Source organism: Azolla caroliniana, unplaced genomic scaffold (genome assembly GCF_043228905.1).
Source record: "Azolla caroliniana isolate FFs.n. ecotype wild unplaced genomic scaffold, voAzoCaro1.0.p SCAF_199, whole genome shotgun sequence".
NCBI classification, from domain to species: Eukaryota; Viridiplantae; Streptophyta; class Polypodiopsida; order Salviniales; family Salviniaceae; genus Azolla; species Azolla caroliniana.
This window is the reverse complement of record NW_028230634.1, coordinates 16721-29618: the sequence shown is the minus strand read 5'-3', so window position 1 is coordinate 29618 and position 12898 is coordinate 16721. Positions and strand designations below refer to the sequence as shown.

Genomic DNA, 12898 nt, shown 5'->3' with positions numbered 1-12898 from the left:
TTAATCAATGAACATGATGATAACGTGTGAACCATTTAATGTCGTTAAGTTGATTCAAGAAGGATTACCTAGCCATGCCGAGCTTCATTAACCGACATCAAAAACATACTTTGACATTTGATTACCATCCCTTCACACACCATAACACACACACAAGAGAGAGAGAGAGAGAGAGAGAGAGAGAGAGAGAGAGAGAGAGAGAGAGAGAGAGAGAGAGAGAGAGAGAGAGAGAGAGAGAGAGAGAGAGAGAGACTTTGACTAGGAATCGACAACGGTTCGGTTTCGGCTTAATCAGTTTGGCCTAGTCCAAACAAAACCGATTTTGGCTTAACCAATTTGGCCAAATCAATTAAGCATAGATCAGTTGATCCAAACCGATTAAGTCTTAACCGGTTAAACCCAAAACAGTTCGGTTCGGCTTCAACCGACCCAAACCGGTTAAGGAAGCTAAAGTCTGAACCAATCCGATTCGAGCCGAACATATAAACCGTCAAACCGTTTAAAAACGGTTTAGTGTCTCGGTTTAGGCTTGAACCGAGATGGACTCCTAACTCTGACTCTGTGTGTTCAAACAGAAAAACACACACACTCTCTCTACTTCACTGAGGCTTTCAGGAATTTCCATTATCCTTTCTAAGCTGAAGCATGAGGATTCCTTCTTCCTCCACGCTCGCTTCGCCTTCATGTTCCTCGTGCTCCCCTCGGCGGCGCCTCCGCTCTCTCCCTGCAGCCTGTCAATCTCGATTCTCTCTCATTCCTAGTAGCCTCTCTGTGCACAGGTTTCTTCGTCTCATCTCAGGATCGTTGAACTATCCACATCATGTCATCTGCAAGAACCCCACCTCGCCATCACCATTTGTATCAGGTATGTGTATATATATATATATCTTTCTATTCAAACACGAGCAGATAGAGAATCTTGTTCCTGGCTTCATTCCTAGTAGCCTCTCTATAAACTTGGTTATGCTTTCCAAACAATGATTAAAATGCCTGTTGTTACATGTGGTGGAGCTTTTTAGAACCAGTAACAGCGCAGATAAATGTGTGTCATTTGTTACACTTGCCGATGAAACGTTTTTTTTGCCTTCTAAATTCATACGTAATGGACTTCCAAAAAACAAAAATAGCACGTGAATGGGAAAAAACCGTTAAAGTTGCCAACTATTAAAGATTTTCCTTTCCTTTCATATAGTGGCACTTCTCAGAAGCAATATATTAATAATGTGATACAAGAAGGAAAAGCCTGTTTTAAAATGTATTTTGCTCAATAGTGTTTCTCAAAATGCAAACATTCCATTTCCGACGTGTATACAGGAAAGAAAAACTGATCTGAAAATGTATTTCCTCTCATGTAAAAGCGTTTTTCAGAATACAATTTTTTCTTGAAAATTGATTTTGGTTCCATTTGTCATGTGATGCCACTTCGCAGAAGCTGAAAATAGTGCAGATCAATGTATATCATTGGTTAAACTTACCATTTACTATGTGTAAATGAAACTCCTATCTCAGAATGCCTATATTTCATGTAATGGTTCTTAACAAAAAATTTGAGTCAGGTACGAACATTTGGTTAAACTTGGCTGTTTCTATCTGAAAACGGATTTCCACTTGTGTGATGGTGCTTCTACAAAGCGAAATTTGATGTGCTTTCCATTTCTAAAAGGAAAAGCCTATCTGAAAATGCCAATTTTTGTAATGATGTGCATACACAGGTAGGAAAAGCCTATCTGTTATTGCGGCAACGACTGCAGCTGGTGATATCAGCAGAGGGCCAGCATCTGCAGGCCCTCCTACCCTCCTTGATCCCAATGAAAGCATTGATTATAACCCACCTCGCGGAACTAGGGACTTTGCACCAGAGGAAATGCGCCTTCGCAGCTGGCTCTTCCAGAAGTTTAGAGAGGTATACAATTTCACTTCTTAGTTTTGTATGTTAGAATGAATTTTCTCTTTCTTTTTATGTATATGTAGATAGATAAATAGATAGATATAGATATTGATATGTATATGCGTGTTGCACACCTTTTATGTACACGTTTGTGTGTTGTGTTGTGTATAATTGTTTTGTTCTTGTTTTTCATCACACCTTAGCATAATTATATGCAGTGTCCATTTTCTCTCTTGTTTCCCACATCTTTTTTTTAATGATATAACGTGCTCATAATTGATTTTCTCGAAGTTTACACATGCCTTTGCATCATAGTATACACATGTTTGTCATACGCAATTGGTTTATCCTTAGTTTTCATCACACCTCTTGCTCTGTATATATATTATTGTCAATTTGTAATTGAGCTGCTCTTTGTTTTCATCATACCTTTGCATAATGATATTGACATATATGTTGTCAATGCCTAAAGGTTTCCAGATTATTTGCATTCGAGGAGGTAGATTTCCCTGTCCTGGAATCAGAGGCATTGTTTGTTAGAAAAGCAGGTGAAGAAATTACACAGCAGGTAATTTTCTGATACTATGCGTTTCCTTGCTGCTCTTTTGAATTTGATTCACGTAAGTCATCTGTATGTCTGTTAAGAAGTTTTTGTTTGCTTTTTCTCTGAGATCATTTTTTTATTGAGTGTTAATCATGACTAAGTGCATTACCTGTAGGGAAGTGATAGAAGCTCAGTTGTTTATTCTCTGGATTTCTTTCTTGGCTAAACATGAAGCACTATAGAGATGTGTTTACATGAACGATTAGTGATTTACCATTTGCATGATATTGAGTAAGTGAAACCATATATCTACGTATTTAAATTTGGTAATATTGAACCATCCTTGCTTTGTTGATTATATTTTTGTTCTCCTTATAGGGAATGGGGCTTCATTCCTTATACTTCAAAGCATATATATATATATATATATATATGCATTAAGCTCATCTGGTGAGAGACTGGTAACTGTCATATTTCATATTGAGGACCGGGGTTTTCATCACTTTCCAAACTTAACTTGCTTTGACATTATCTGGTATAGAATGTTGGTTCTGATGATTTATATTGGGAACTGGAGTTCATTCCTTAAGTGCATGCATAAATAGTTGAGTCTTGCATTGGTCCTCAGTTATGAGCTGGTGAGAAGCATGTACCTCTATCACAGGTGCCTAGTTTTAAATACATTTATGCTTAAACAGTATGCTAGGATTGGAAAACAATTTATCAATGTTTATGCTTCTATGTGCACCCATATATGCTAGTTTGTTTTGAGCATCCTGTGTTATACTCTTTTTTCTTTTGAGCAGATATCCCATCAGCTTTTTCAGTGCTGTGAATAATGTTTAGATCACATATATCTAGCACTTTTGAGAACAGTTCCACAGAGGACATGTATCTATTATTAGAATGTTGTGCGGTTTTGATACATCATCTCTTCTTGCATGTTTTCCTTGTGATGTTATGAGTCATGATTGGTCCTTGGAAGAGAACTATATACATTTAAAAATACAGTCAACATCAGGGCAGTTTGGCTTGAAGTAACTTCGTATTGTTCATGCACAGCTTTATAATTTTGAAGATAAAGGTGGACGTCGGGTTTCACTACGTCCAGAACTCACACCATCATTAGCTCGATTAATACTGCAGAAAGGGTACATGAAACACGTAACGTCAATGTGCAGCCATAATGTGTGGAAGAAAACTGTTTAAAGTTCTCGTCTATGCCATTTATGTTTATTTCTTACTTTATGTAGCAAGGCTTTGCCATTTCCTGTGAAATGGTTTGCAATTGGACAATGTTGGCGGTATGAAAGGATGACAAGGGGAAGGAGACGTGAACATTATCAGTGGAATATGGATATAGTTGGTGTTTCTGGTGTTGAGGTGAGTTAAAATAAAGTATAGTATGAGAGCAGTACTTGGATGTATGTCTTTTAGGTTTGTTTAAACCTTTATTGTTTTTTTAGCCTACAAATCTTAAGTTTTTTGTTTTTATATGATTAATTTTGAGTGAATGTAAAGGGGTGGGATTTCAATTCCTATCTATGCATAAAATGCACTTCCAATCACAAAGAATAGTGTCTGATTCTTACCCTATTTTCTGTACTCATTCATATGAAGTTAATGATCCTTTGAGAAAGTTTCAAATTCCACATGGAAACCTAGTACCTAAAGAAAGAAGCTAGTGACCACCATTCAAATAATCTAGTAGAAATCTTGTAGCAGTAGTATTTCACTACAAGTTTTGAATCAGATATTGGTCTCCTTTTATTAGTATACCCAATGGGTATGATCACTTCTGATTTATAAGTTGATGGTCCCATTTATCTTAAGTTACGAATAAGCTATCTGGCTTTAGGGAATAATCTAGCTATCTCACAATTATAAGTATAACCAACAAGTACAAGATCTTTTGATTTATATCTACTTTAAGCTTTCTCTAATCACACAGTGTCCCGGAAATCCGCGAGTACGTGTTGAAACGGGGTGGAACCGCCGGGGTTTCGGACCAAAGAGATGGTGTGAGAGGAAAGGTTGTCCAGATCGGTTTCCGGTCACGTATCTGATCCGGATCGATCCCCGGATGCTGGACGGTGAGCGCTCAGAGACGTATATTGTTCCGGACCGGTTGCCTGATAACAGCGACGAGCTCACGGGCTCGCGCTCTTGATTACGCGCACTCAAACAAGAATAGCATAGAGATAAGAGCACAGGGATTCCCAAACACACAGGGACTCAACAAACTAATGATTAACAGAGGAAAACAGAAAAAGTACAACGGGACGCAACTGGCAACGGAGCTTCGAGCTCTATACACACACACACAGATACAGGGGCTACCAGTGCGAAATGGAGGCCTCGCAGTATGACAACGGAAAACAGAACATAGAGAAGCAGAAGTCTGCAGAGCTCGATGTGGCAGCACTTCCTTCTCCTAAAACGAGGATACCCCAAAACAATATCAAACCTCCCCCTTTATAGCACAAGGGGAGGCCGTTACATCGCATGTAAATGGCAGCCTTTTCTGTCAGAGATTGCCCTCGATTCTCTCCATCTAAACTTATTCTTATTCTCTATACGTGTGGGTCATAAAGTACCCATTAACTACTCTACCTAGTACTTTAATTATTTTACACATATTCACATTTCTTGTACTCCGGTCCTTGTGTTCTGTGACTACTTGCATGCCCTCGTTCACATGCCTATCCACCCCTCTTTCTTCATATAGCCGGAATTCTTCATGACAATGGCATTGTATGTGCTTTCGTTCTCCCATTGACGTTTCCATTTTGGATCATCACCTCACCCAATGATGAATTCTTTCAGAGGGCAGCAAATTCAGGTTCAGTGATCGGGCACAGAAGCTGATTGTAAGCTATTCACGATTTCATTTCAACCCATTTAGTTTTCGGGACCTAATCTAGAAAGACAGTCTTCATCTAGAAAGACATTCTTCTTTTGTTATTCACATTGACTAGTTATAAACAGTTATGAATGTCTGACAGGTCTCATAGGCCATTATGGTCTTTTACAGACATTAATCTATCTTTCTCCCAAGTCAATCTTTACATTCTTGCTATGCATCACAAACAGTTGTAAACAGTTATAAACAGTTGTAAATGTCTGACAGGTCTCATAGGCCAATATGGCCTTTTACAGACATTAATATATCTTTCTCCCAAGTCAATCTTTACATTCTTGCTATACCAATGAGGATATATGTGCTGCCTGCCAGAGGACGTTGAGGCTTAACTCTTAATTTAGAAATGTGCTCCAATCACAACAAAGTATGTCTGTCACAGGTCATTGTACATTCGATGGAAATTTGAGAATACAATTGTTGCATTCTTTAAAATTTAGAAGCATCTCGTTTAAGTTAACGATAGATTGACACATGCGTGATATTCACAATATTCGAGAATACGAAATGGCACCAAGAATATTATAAAATCATTCGTTTTGCAAAATAAATATCCAAGAAGTTAATGGAAAGCACTATTTGCCCCCCCATTTTGGCTATCCCCCCCCCTAAATTTTTTTGTTGTAGATTTCTTTCCTGGTGGTTCATTGATTTCTGGTTTTTTCTCTCAAGTAGGCCAGAGTTGAAGCCGCACCAGTTCCAGCATTTGCCATGTCTTGAACAATGGCTTTTTCTGTTTCAGTTAAGTCTACGAGCCGTTGATATACCACCGAGATTGTCAGAAATAGGATGGTTGTGCGCAATAGCTGCCTTTTTAATAGTCCAATGTCCCATTTTCTTCGAGAAGTTTGCTCTAACGAAGAATGGGCAGTTCATTAGACGAGTCCCGTTTGTCTTTTGCGAGTATCGTCAGTCAAGCCTAGAGGGTTGCGATATTTCCCCCCATAGTAGCACTTGAAAGTGGCTTTTTGGTTGTCACTATGCTTATCCAATACAACGATGATATTCTGAGCACGGAAATGGTCCTTGATAAAACTGATCAGAGCCCCTCTCTCGGTGAAGGTTTTGTCGATAATTGAAGCTGAAGACGCTTGTTGAGACATGTTGCCGAACGAGGTGAGAACTATCAGAAATTCTAAAAAAAATGGGGGGGCAAATAGCGCTTTCCTTTTTTAAATTAAAAAAATTAAATTAACTAAGAAAAGAGCAATAATTCATTAGTAGATTATAAAAATATGATTAGTATTAACTCTCCTTTATAGTGTCAAATAAAAAAGGGGGGAGTTTGTGAACCTTTATTTAATTTAATTAATTTATCAAAAAACTGTTGGGTTCTTATTTTGAATCCCCAAAAAAACTTTTCCACTTTAGGGTTATGAGAGTATTTATAGACAGGGGGAAAAAACCTCCTAAAGAGGGAAAAAATGCCCCTGTAGTCCTAAGTGTGTTCACACATTATTGTCAGTGATGCGGTGAACAAGGAGCTGACACTCATGGTTAAACAAATGCCAAGCTATGTGGATAGAGATGAATCCACAAATGGGATTAGGTCTAAAGCTTTGCGGAAAGCTTGAAACTTCTCCCTAGGCAGACCTTTGTGAAGAGGTCTGCAGTGTTCTCCTGCGTGGGCACATAAGCCAAACTGATCTCACCAGCGGAGAACCTTTCCGTGACATAGTGATAATGCACCTCAATGTGCTTAGTGCGAGCATGGAACACAGATTTCCTCGCAACTGCCATTGCGCTTTGACTGTTAGTGAAGATGGTGGTGGTAGAAGACTGACCAACACCCAAATCAGCTAAAAGGCGTCTGAGCCACACACACTCAACTGTAGCTGTGAAAGCTGCCCTACACTCAGCCTCACAACTAGAAGTGGCCACAGTAGGCTGCTTCTTGCTCAACCAAGATATGCATGAGCTACCAAGCATGAAGCAAAAACCACTTGTGGACACACGAGTGTCATAACAACCAGTCCAATCAGAGTCAGAAAAAGCATGCAGGTCTGGTGGTAGTGATCCCCACTTGGGATAAAACAACCCAAGTGACCAGGTACCACTCAAGTAGCGAAAGATGCGCTTAACTGCCTGCCAATGCTTAACTCCTGGGCAATGCATAAACCTGCTCATCTGAGAGACAACAAACTGAATGTCAGGTTGGGTTATGCATAAGCAAATCAAGCATCCAACTGCCTGCTGATAGAGAACAGCATCAAATTCATTCCAGCATCATGAAGGCTCAAATGTAAACCTGTACAGCTCCATGGGAGTAGCAATAGGTTTACAGTCTTCAAGGCTAAAACGCTGTAATAATGTGTCAATGTATTTTGATTGACACAAAGCTATTCCACCATCAACTTGCATGAATTGAATGCCCAAATAATGATGCAAATGCCCCAAATCTGACATCTCAAAAGAGGCATGCAAATCAGCCTTAAAGTCAGCAATATGCTTCTCATTGGGACCAGTGAGCAACATATCATTGACATACACAACCATGATCAGAAATACATCATCAACACGCTTAACATATAAGGTGCTTTCAATTGGACTATTCTCAAACCCAAATGCAATCAAATAGGCATGTATCTTTTCATACCAAGAATGTGGTGCTTGCTTCAAGCCATATAATGCCTTTCTCAACCTGCACACTTTGTGTTCATGCCCTTTCTACACAAAACCACGGGGCTGGGATACACACTTCGTCATGAAGATCGCCATTTAGAAATGTTGTTTTAATGTCCAACTGATGTACATTCCAACCACGATGAGCTGCAATTGCACAGATGCTACGAACAGTAGTCATATGGCAGGTGGGAGCAAAGGTCTCATCAAAATCAATGCCTTTTTCTTGGGCATAACCTTTCGCAACAAGCCTAGCCTTATACTTGTCAATTGTTCCATCAGGTTTACACTTTAGCTTATATAACCACTTTGTGCCAATAGCCTTCTTGCCAGGAGGCAAGTCACATAAAGACCATGTACCAGTCCTCATAATAGCATCATATTCTGATTGCATAGCAGCCATCCAATTTTCTGAATTTTGTGCTTCATCAAAAGAAATAGGCTCATTCTCATCGCAAAGACTAGAGGCAGCCATAGCATAACAATCTGATGCAAAAGAAGCACTATGATAACCTGAACGAGTACGGTATGACAAAGGAAAATCCAATTTACTGTCTTGCAAAGTCTGCAACAGCCATTTAGGCACAGTCTTTGCCTCCTCTATATCAGCCCTCTCATTAATAAGTGCATCATGTAAGTCTGCATCAGAAATAGAATGATCTGCATCAGAAATGGAATGATCTACATCATTATGAGTAGCTTCCAAAGGCAGAGAAGGTGCCTCAAGTGGGCCAACACTTAACTGTCCACTTGTAAACAGAGGCAACAAAGTGTCATACACATGTCTGGAGCTAACTGATGTCTCCTTCGTACATGAAAGAAGTGGCCCTCCACAAAAACAACATCACGGCTAACCAAAATGCTTTTAGATTGTGGATGATACAGACAATAGCCTTTACTTTCAAAACTGTATCCTACAAAAATACATTTCACTGCTTTATCATCCAATTGTGAGCTAAGGTGTGAGCGCATGGGTAAACTACCATTGTGAGCTACTCTCATATGTAATAGAAGTTTTGTTTTCATATATCTATCTCTGTAATTGTAACTCTATATACCCATCTAATCAATTCTCAATATTTCTAACAATTTTTGCAACTGAGCAAAATCTTCAAATAAGGAATATGCCTATCAAGTGCGTGGTTTCTTTGAGAGTGTTTCTATAAAGGCTTATGTAGAAAGAAAGAAAGAAAGAAGATATATTAACGTCTTTTAAGAGAAACTCATTTAGGTTTTCAGATCACTGACAATTAATCTTCTAATTTGTACCAGGCATAATTAACCTGGTGCATGCTTAAAACATGTAATGTAATAGTGCTTCAAATTTCAGGAAAAGATCAAATGTTCCTTTATGAGTTATGACTATTGTATGACATTGTAGGAGCATATAAGCAATGCGAGATCTTTTGTAGTTTTTTTGCATTTTACAGGTAGTTTCTATGTGTAGCCCTTCTCATAATGTGTGCATGAAACTTAAAACTGTTTCCAAATCCAGGCAGAAGCAGAACTTCTCTCTGGTATTGTTGTATTTTTCAAAAAAGTTGGCATTACATCTGAAGATGTTGGGATTCGAGTATCCAATAGAAAGGTAATCAATTTAGATATTCAAATTTCAGTTGATTTGTATCTTCGTAGAACTTGCATAAATAATGGAGTTTGACAGGTGCTTCAATCTGTTCTTGGGCAATATTCAGTGCCGAAAGAATCATTTGCTGCAGTTTGTGTGATTGTTGATAAGGTATTAATTTTGTTTTAAATTCATTGAATCTTTTGTGGAATCATGTAAACGTCCAACTTTGCACTTTTATATTCAATTTGTCTTCCTATCATCCATTTAAGTTATAGTAGAAGCATGGTATTTGTCTAAAAAGGAAATAGATTCTATTGACAGATGGAGAAAATTTCTCGCCAAGAGGTTGAGGATGAACTGTTGAAGCTTGGAGTTTCAAAAGATGCCGTTGATGGCATTCTGAGTGCTCTGTCTCTGCGATCACTTTCAGAACTTGAAGGCAAACTTCTGATTAAAATGCACTTCGTAAACATCATCCATTCATATCATCTCCTGATTTCCTCTGTTAAAGAATGTCTGTGCCTGAATGAATTTGTGAATATGGGAGTGTTCTTCTTATTTATGGTCGTCCTCCTCCAAATATAATGTGAATAATCTTCCTTGGGCAGGAGATAGACTTCACTGGAGGATCTCACTTGTGAACACTGTTATCTATTCTTGTATTCTATATATGTGCTTATAGGGAATGCCATATTTTCAGACTCTTGTTTATTTTTCATTGCTGATAGGATAGAGACGATCACTTTGTAAGAGTTTGGCTGGACATCAAAGTCATCTGGCAGTCTTTTTTGTTCTTTTTTTAAACTTATGGTAGCCATCTGCAGATTATCTGCAGGTTCAGGAGCCAAAATATAGTTTCTGACGATATATTTACATTTGAATATCCTTGAACCCTAAGAGTGGAGACTTTGATATTATTAATCTTATGCGTATTTAAGCAGCAACTGGTGCAATTTCAATGCTCCATAGAAAAACAGTTTTTTTTAATCTTTCCTCCATTTGCAGGTTTTCTGGGCTCTGACAATGAAGCTGTGAGAGAATTGAATCAGCTATTTGCATTAGCTAGTGGATATGGTTATGCTGACTGGCTTTGTTTTGATGCTTCCGTTGTTAGAGGTCTGGCATACTATACAGGCACTGTATTTGAAGTAAGAAATTATCTATATTCCATTTTTTCACGAGCATCAATTTGAGCCCCACGGTCATCTTTTGCCTTAAAATTTAGGACTAAAGTTTAATCAATGAATAATAAAACAAGGGTTTTTCTCTTTGTGTAAACTCTAATAAAAACAATCCATCTTTTTTCTGAAGGGTTTTGATAGAGATGGAAAGCTTCGTGCGATTTGTGGAGGTGGTCGCTATGATCGATTGCTATCAACTTTTGGTGGGCCTGAGATTCCTGCATGTGGCTTTGGATTTGGTGATGCTGTCATTGTGGAGGTATTTAGTTCTATTTATCCTTGGCAAATGTGATTGTGTTAATGCTTTCTATGGAACTTATGATGTATTACTCAAGGCATGATTTAAGTAGAAAAGCACTGATCATCCGGTCACAACATATGTTTGATTGTGTTGGAACTTTCATTGAAATGAAGATACATCACTAACGCATACATTCAAGCTCTACCACAATGTTGTATACATTGCCATTCATTTGGACCTATTCGCTTAATTGCAAGCTTTCTCACTATCAATATATGTTAGGGAATTACACCAGAATAACCCTTTGTATTAGTAAATTTTAAAATTTTGAACCCTGGTAAATATCCCACAAGTTACGGATATTTTAGGAAGTTGACATTTTCTCCTAAAAGCTATTACCCAAAAAAAGCGTAAAATGAAATCATTGATCACAATGACTTATTATTGACTTGGATACTTTCAGTTGCTGAAGGAGAAAGGACTAGTGCCCAATCTTCAGCTTGATGTGGATTGCATTGTGTTTGCACTAGAGGAAGAGCTAAGGCCACAAGCTGGATTGGTCGCAAATCGGTTGCGGAATGCAGGATTTGCTGTGGAACTTGTTCTTGAGAATAAGAAGATGAAATGGTAACCTCAATTTCATTTATGAGTTTCTGATGTAAATGCAAATGTACATTGTTTTCATGGTATGTGTTTATTGTGTCTGTATATTTTGACTACATGTATAATTATGTTTTTATTGTATGACTGTAGTATGATTTCTTTGTATGTGTGTATAATTGTTGCATGTCTGTTATATACCCACAGGGCATTTAAGCATGCTGAACGTTTACAAGCCAAGCAGATCATACTGTTAGGCACAAGTGAATGGGAGCGTGGATCAGTTCGTGTTAAGAATCTGACTTCAAGAGAGGAGAAAGATATTCTAGTTGATAATCTTATTGCTGAGCTCAGTAGCTGGACTGCTTGAACTACTGTTGCATGTCTGTTATATACTCACAGGGCATTTAAGCATGCTGAACGTTTACAAGTCAAGCAGATCATACTGTTCACAAGTGAATGGGAGCGTGGATCAGTTCGTGTTAAGAATCTGACTTCAAGAGAGGAGAAAGATATTCTAGTTGATAATCTTATTGCTGACCTCAGCAGCTGGACTGCTTGAACTACACTTCTTCAGTCATTATAACATAAACCCAGTTACACAAAATTATTTCTAGTATCAATCCGAACTTATTGAATGCGTTCAATAATGCAAATATTTAAAGTCATTCAAATGGTTTCCAAAGTGTTGCTTCACTCCTTAATAAGACTGAAAGCTAATTCAAAACTTCAGTTATGGGGTGAATGCTTAAACAGCTCATTTGTTTCTTCCATTCTGTATTTTCAGAGAAAATCACAATAAATTACAAAAGCCAGACAATTTTGTGTCAAAAAAAGGAGAAATGATATATGGACCCAAGCAATTCATGTGATCTAACAACTCTTCAATTTGTTTGGTTAAAAAGAATGTTCTGATTTGACATGGCTTTCTATATTAGAGATATCATAGCCATCACTAAAAGTGCACATTGGTTTGTTTTGGGAGCATGGCATGTGCAAGTAAAACAACGGTCACGTGTTTGATACTTAGGAAGGGTTGGTGTGCATATCAAATTGTACTTTTTATTTTATCTTCGGGTTTAACTCATGGAAATAGAAGGCTGTTGGTTTAGCCATGCTCCCCTCCATATTTTAGTCTCCATGCCACACACTCATTCTATATAAACCTTCTGTTTGCCTAATAATTGTATCATTGTTTTAAGGCAAATTATGCTAAGAGAATGATATGGGCCAAGCACCTATGCATATGGCATACTAGGAACCTCATATTTAATGTGTGAGTCCAATTTGATTATGATTCACATACACTTGGAACTTTGAGCATTCATATAT

At 38.0% G+C, this 12898-nt stretch overlaps 1 protein-coding gene across 1 annotated transcript; it reads left to right on the top strand.

Annotated features, from left to right (window-relative positions):
* The first annotated feature begins 585 nt into the window (after positions 1 to 585).
* On the top strand, positions 586 to 12484 carry LOC147848856 (histidine--tRNA ligase, chloroplastic/mitochondrial-like). The gene is made up of 12 exons (XM_087338033.1): positions 586 to 865; positions 1713 to 1903; positions 2361 to 2456; positions 3495 to 3583; positions 3686 to 3815; positions 9470 to 9562; positions 9638 to 9712; positions 9866 to 9983; positions 10550 to 10692; positions 10856 to 10984; positions 11430 to 11593; positions 11774 to 12484. Exons 1-12 carry the CDS (start codon positions 646 to 648, stop codon positions 11934 to 11936), a joined length of 1611 nt encoding a protein of 536 aa, XP_087194159.1. The 5' UTR covers positions 586 to 645; the 3' UTR covers positions 11937 to 12484.
* The last annotated feature ends 414 nt before the right edge of the window (positions 12485 to 12898 follow it).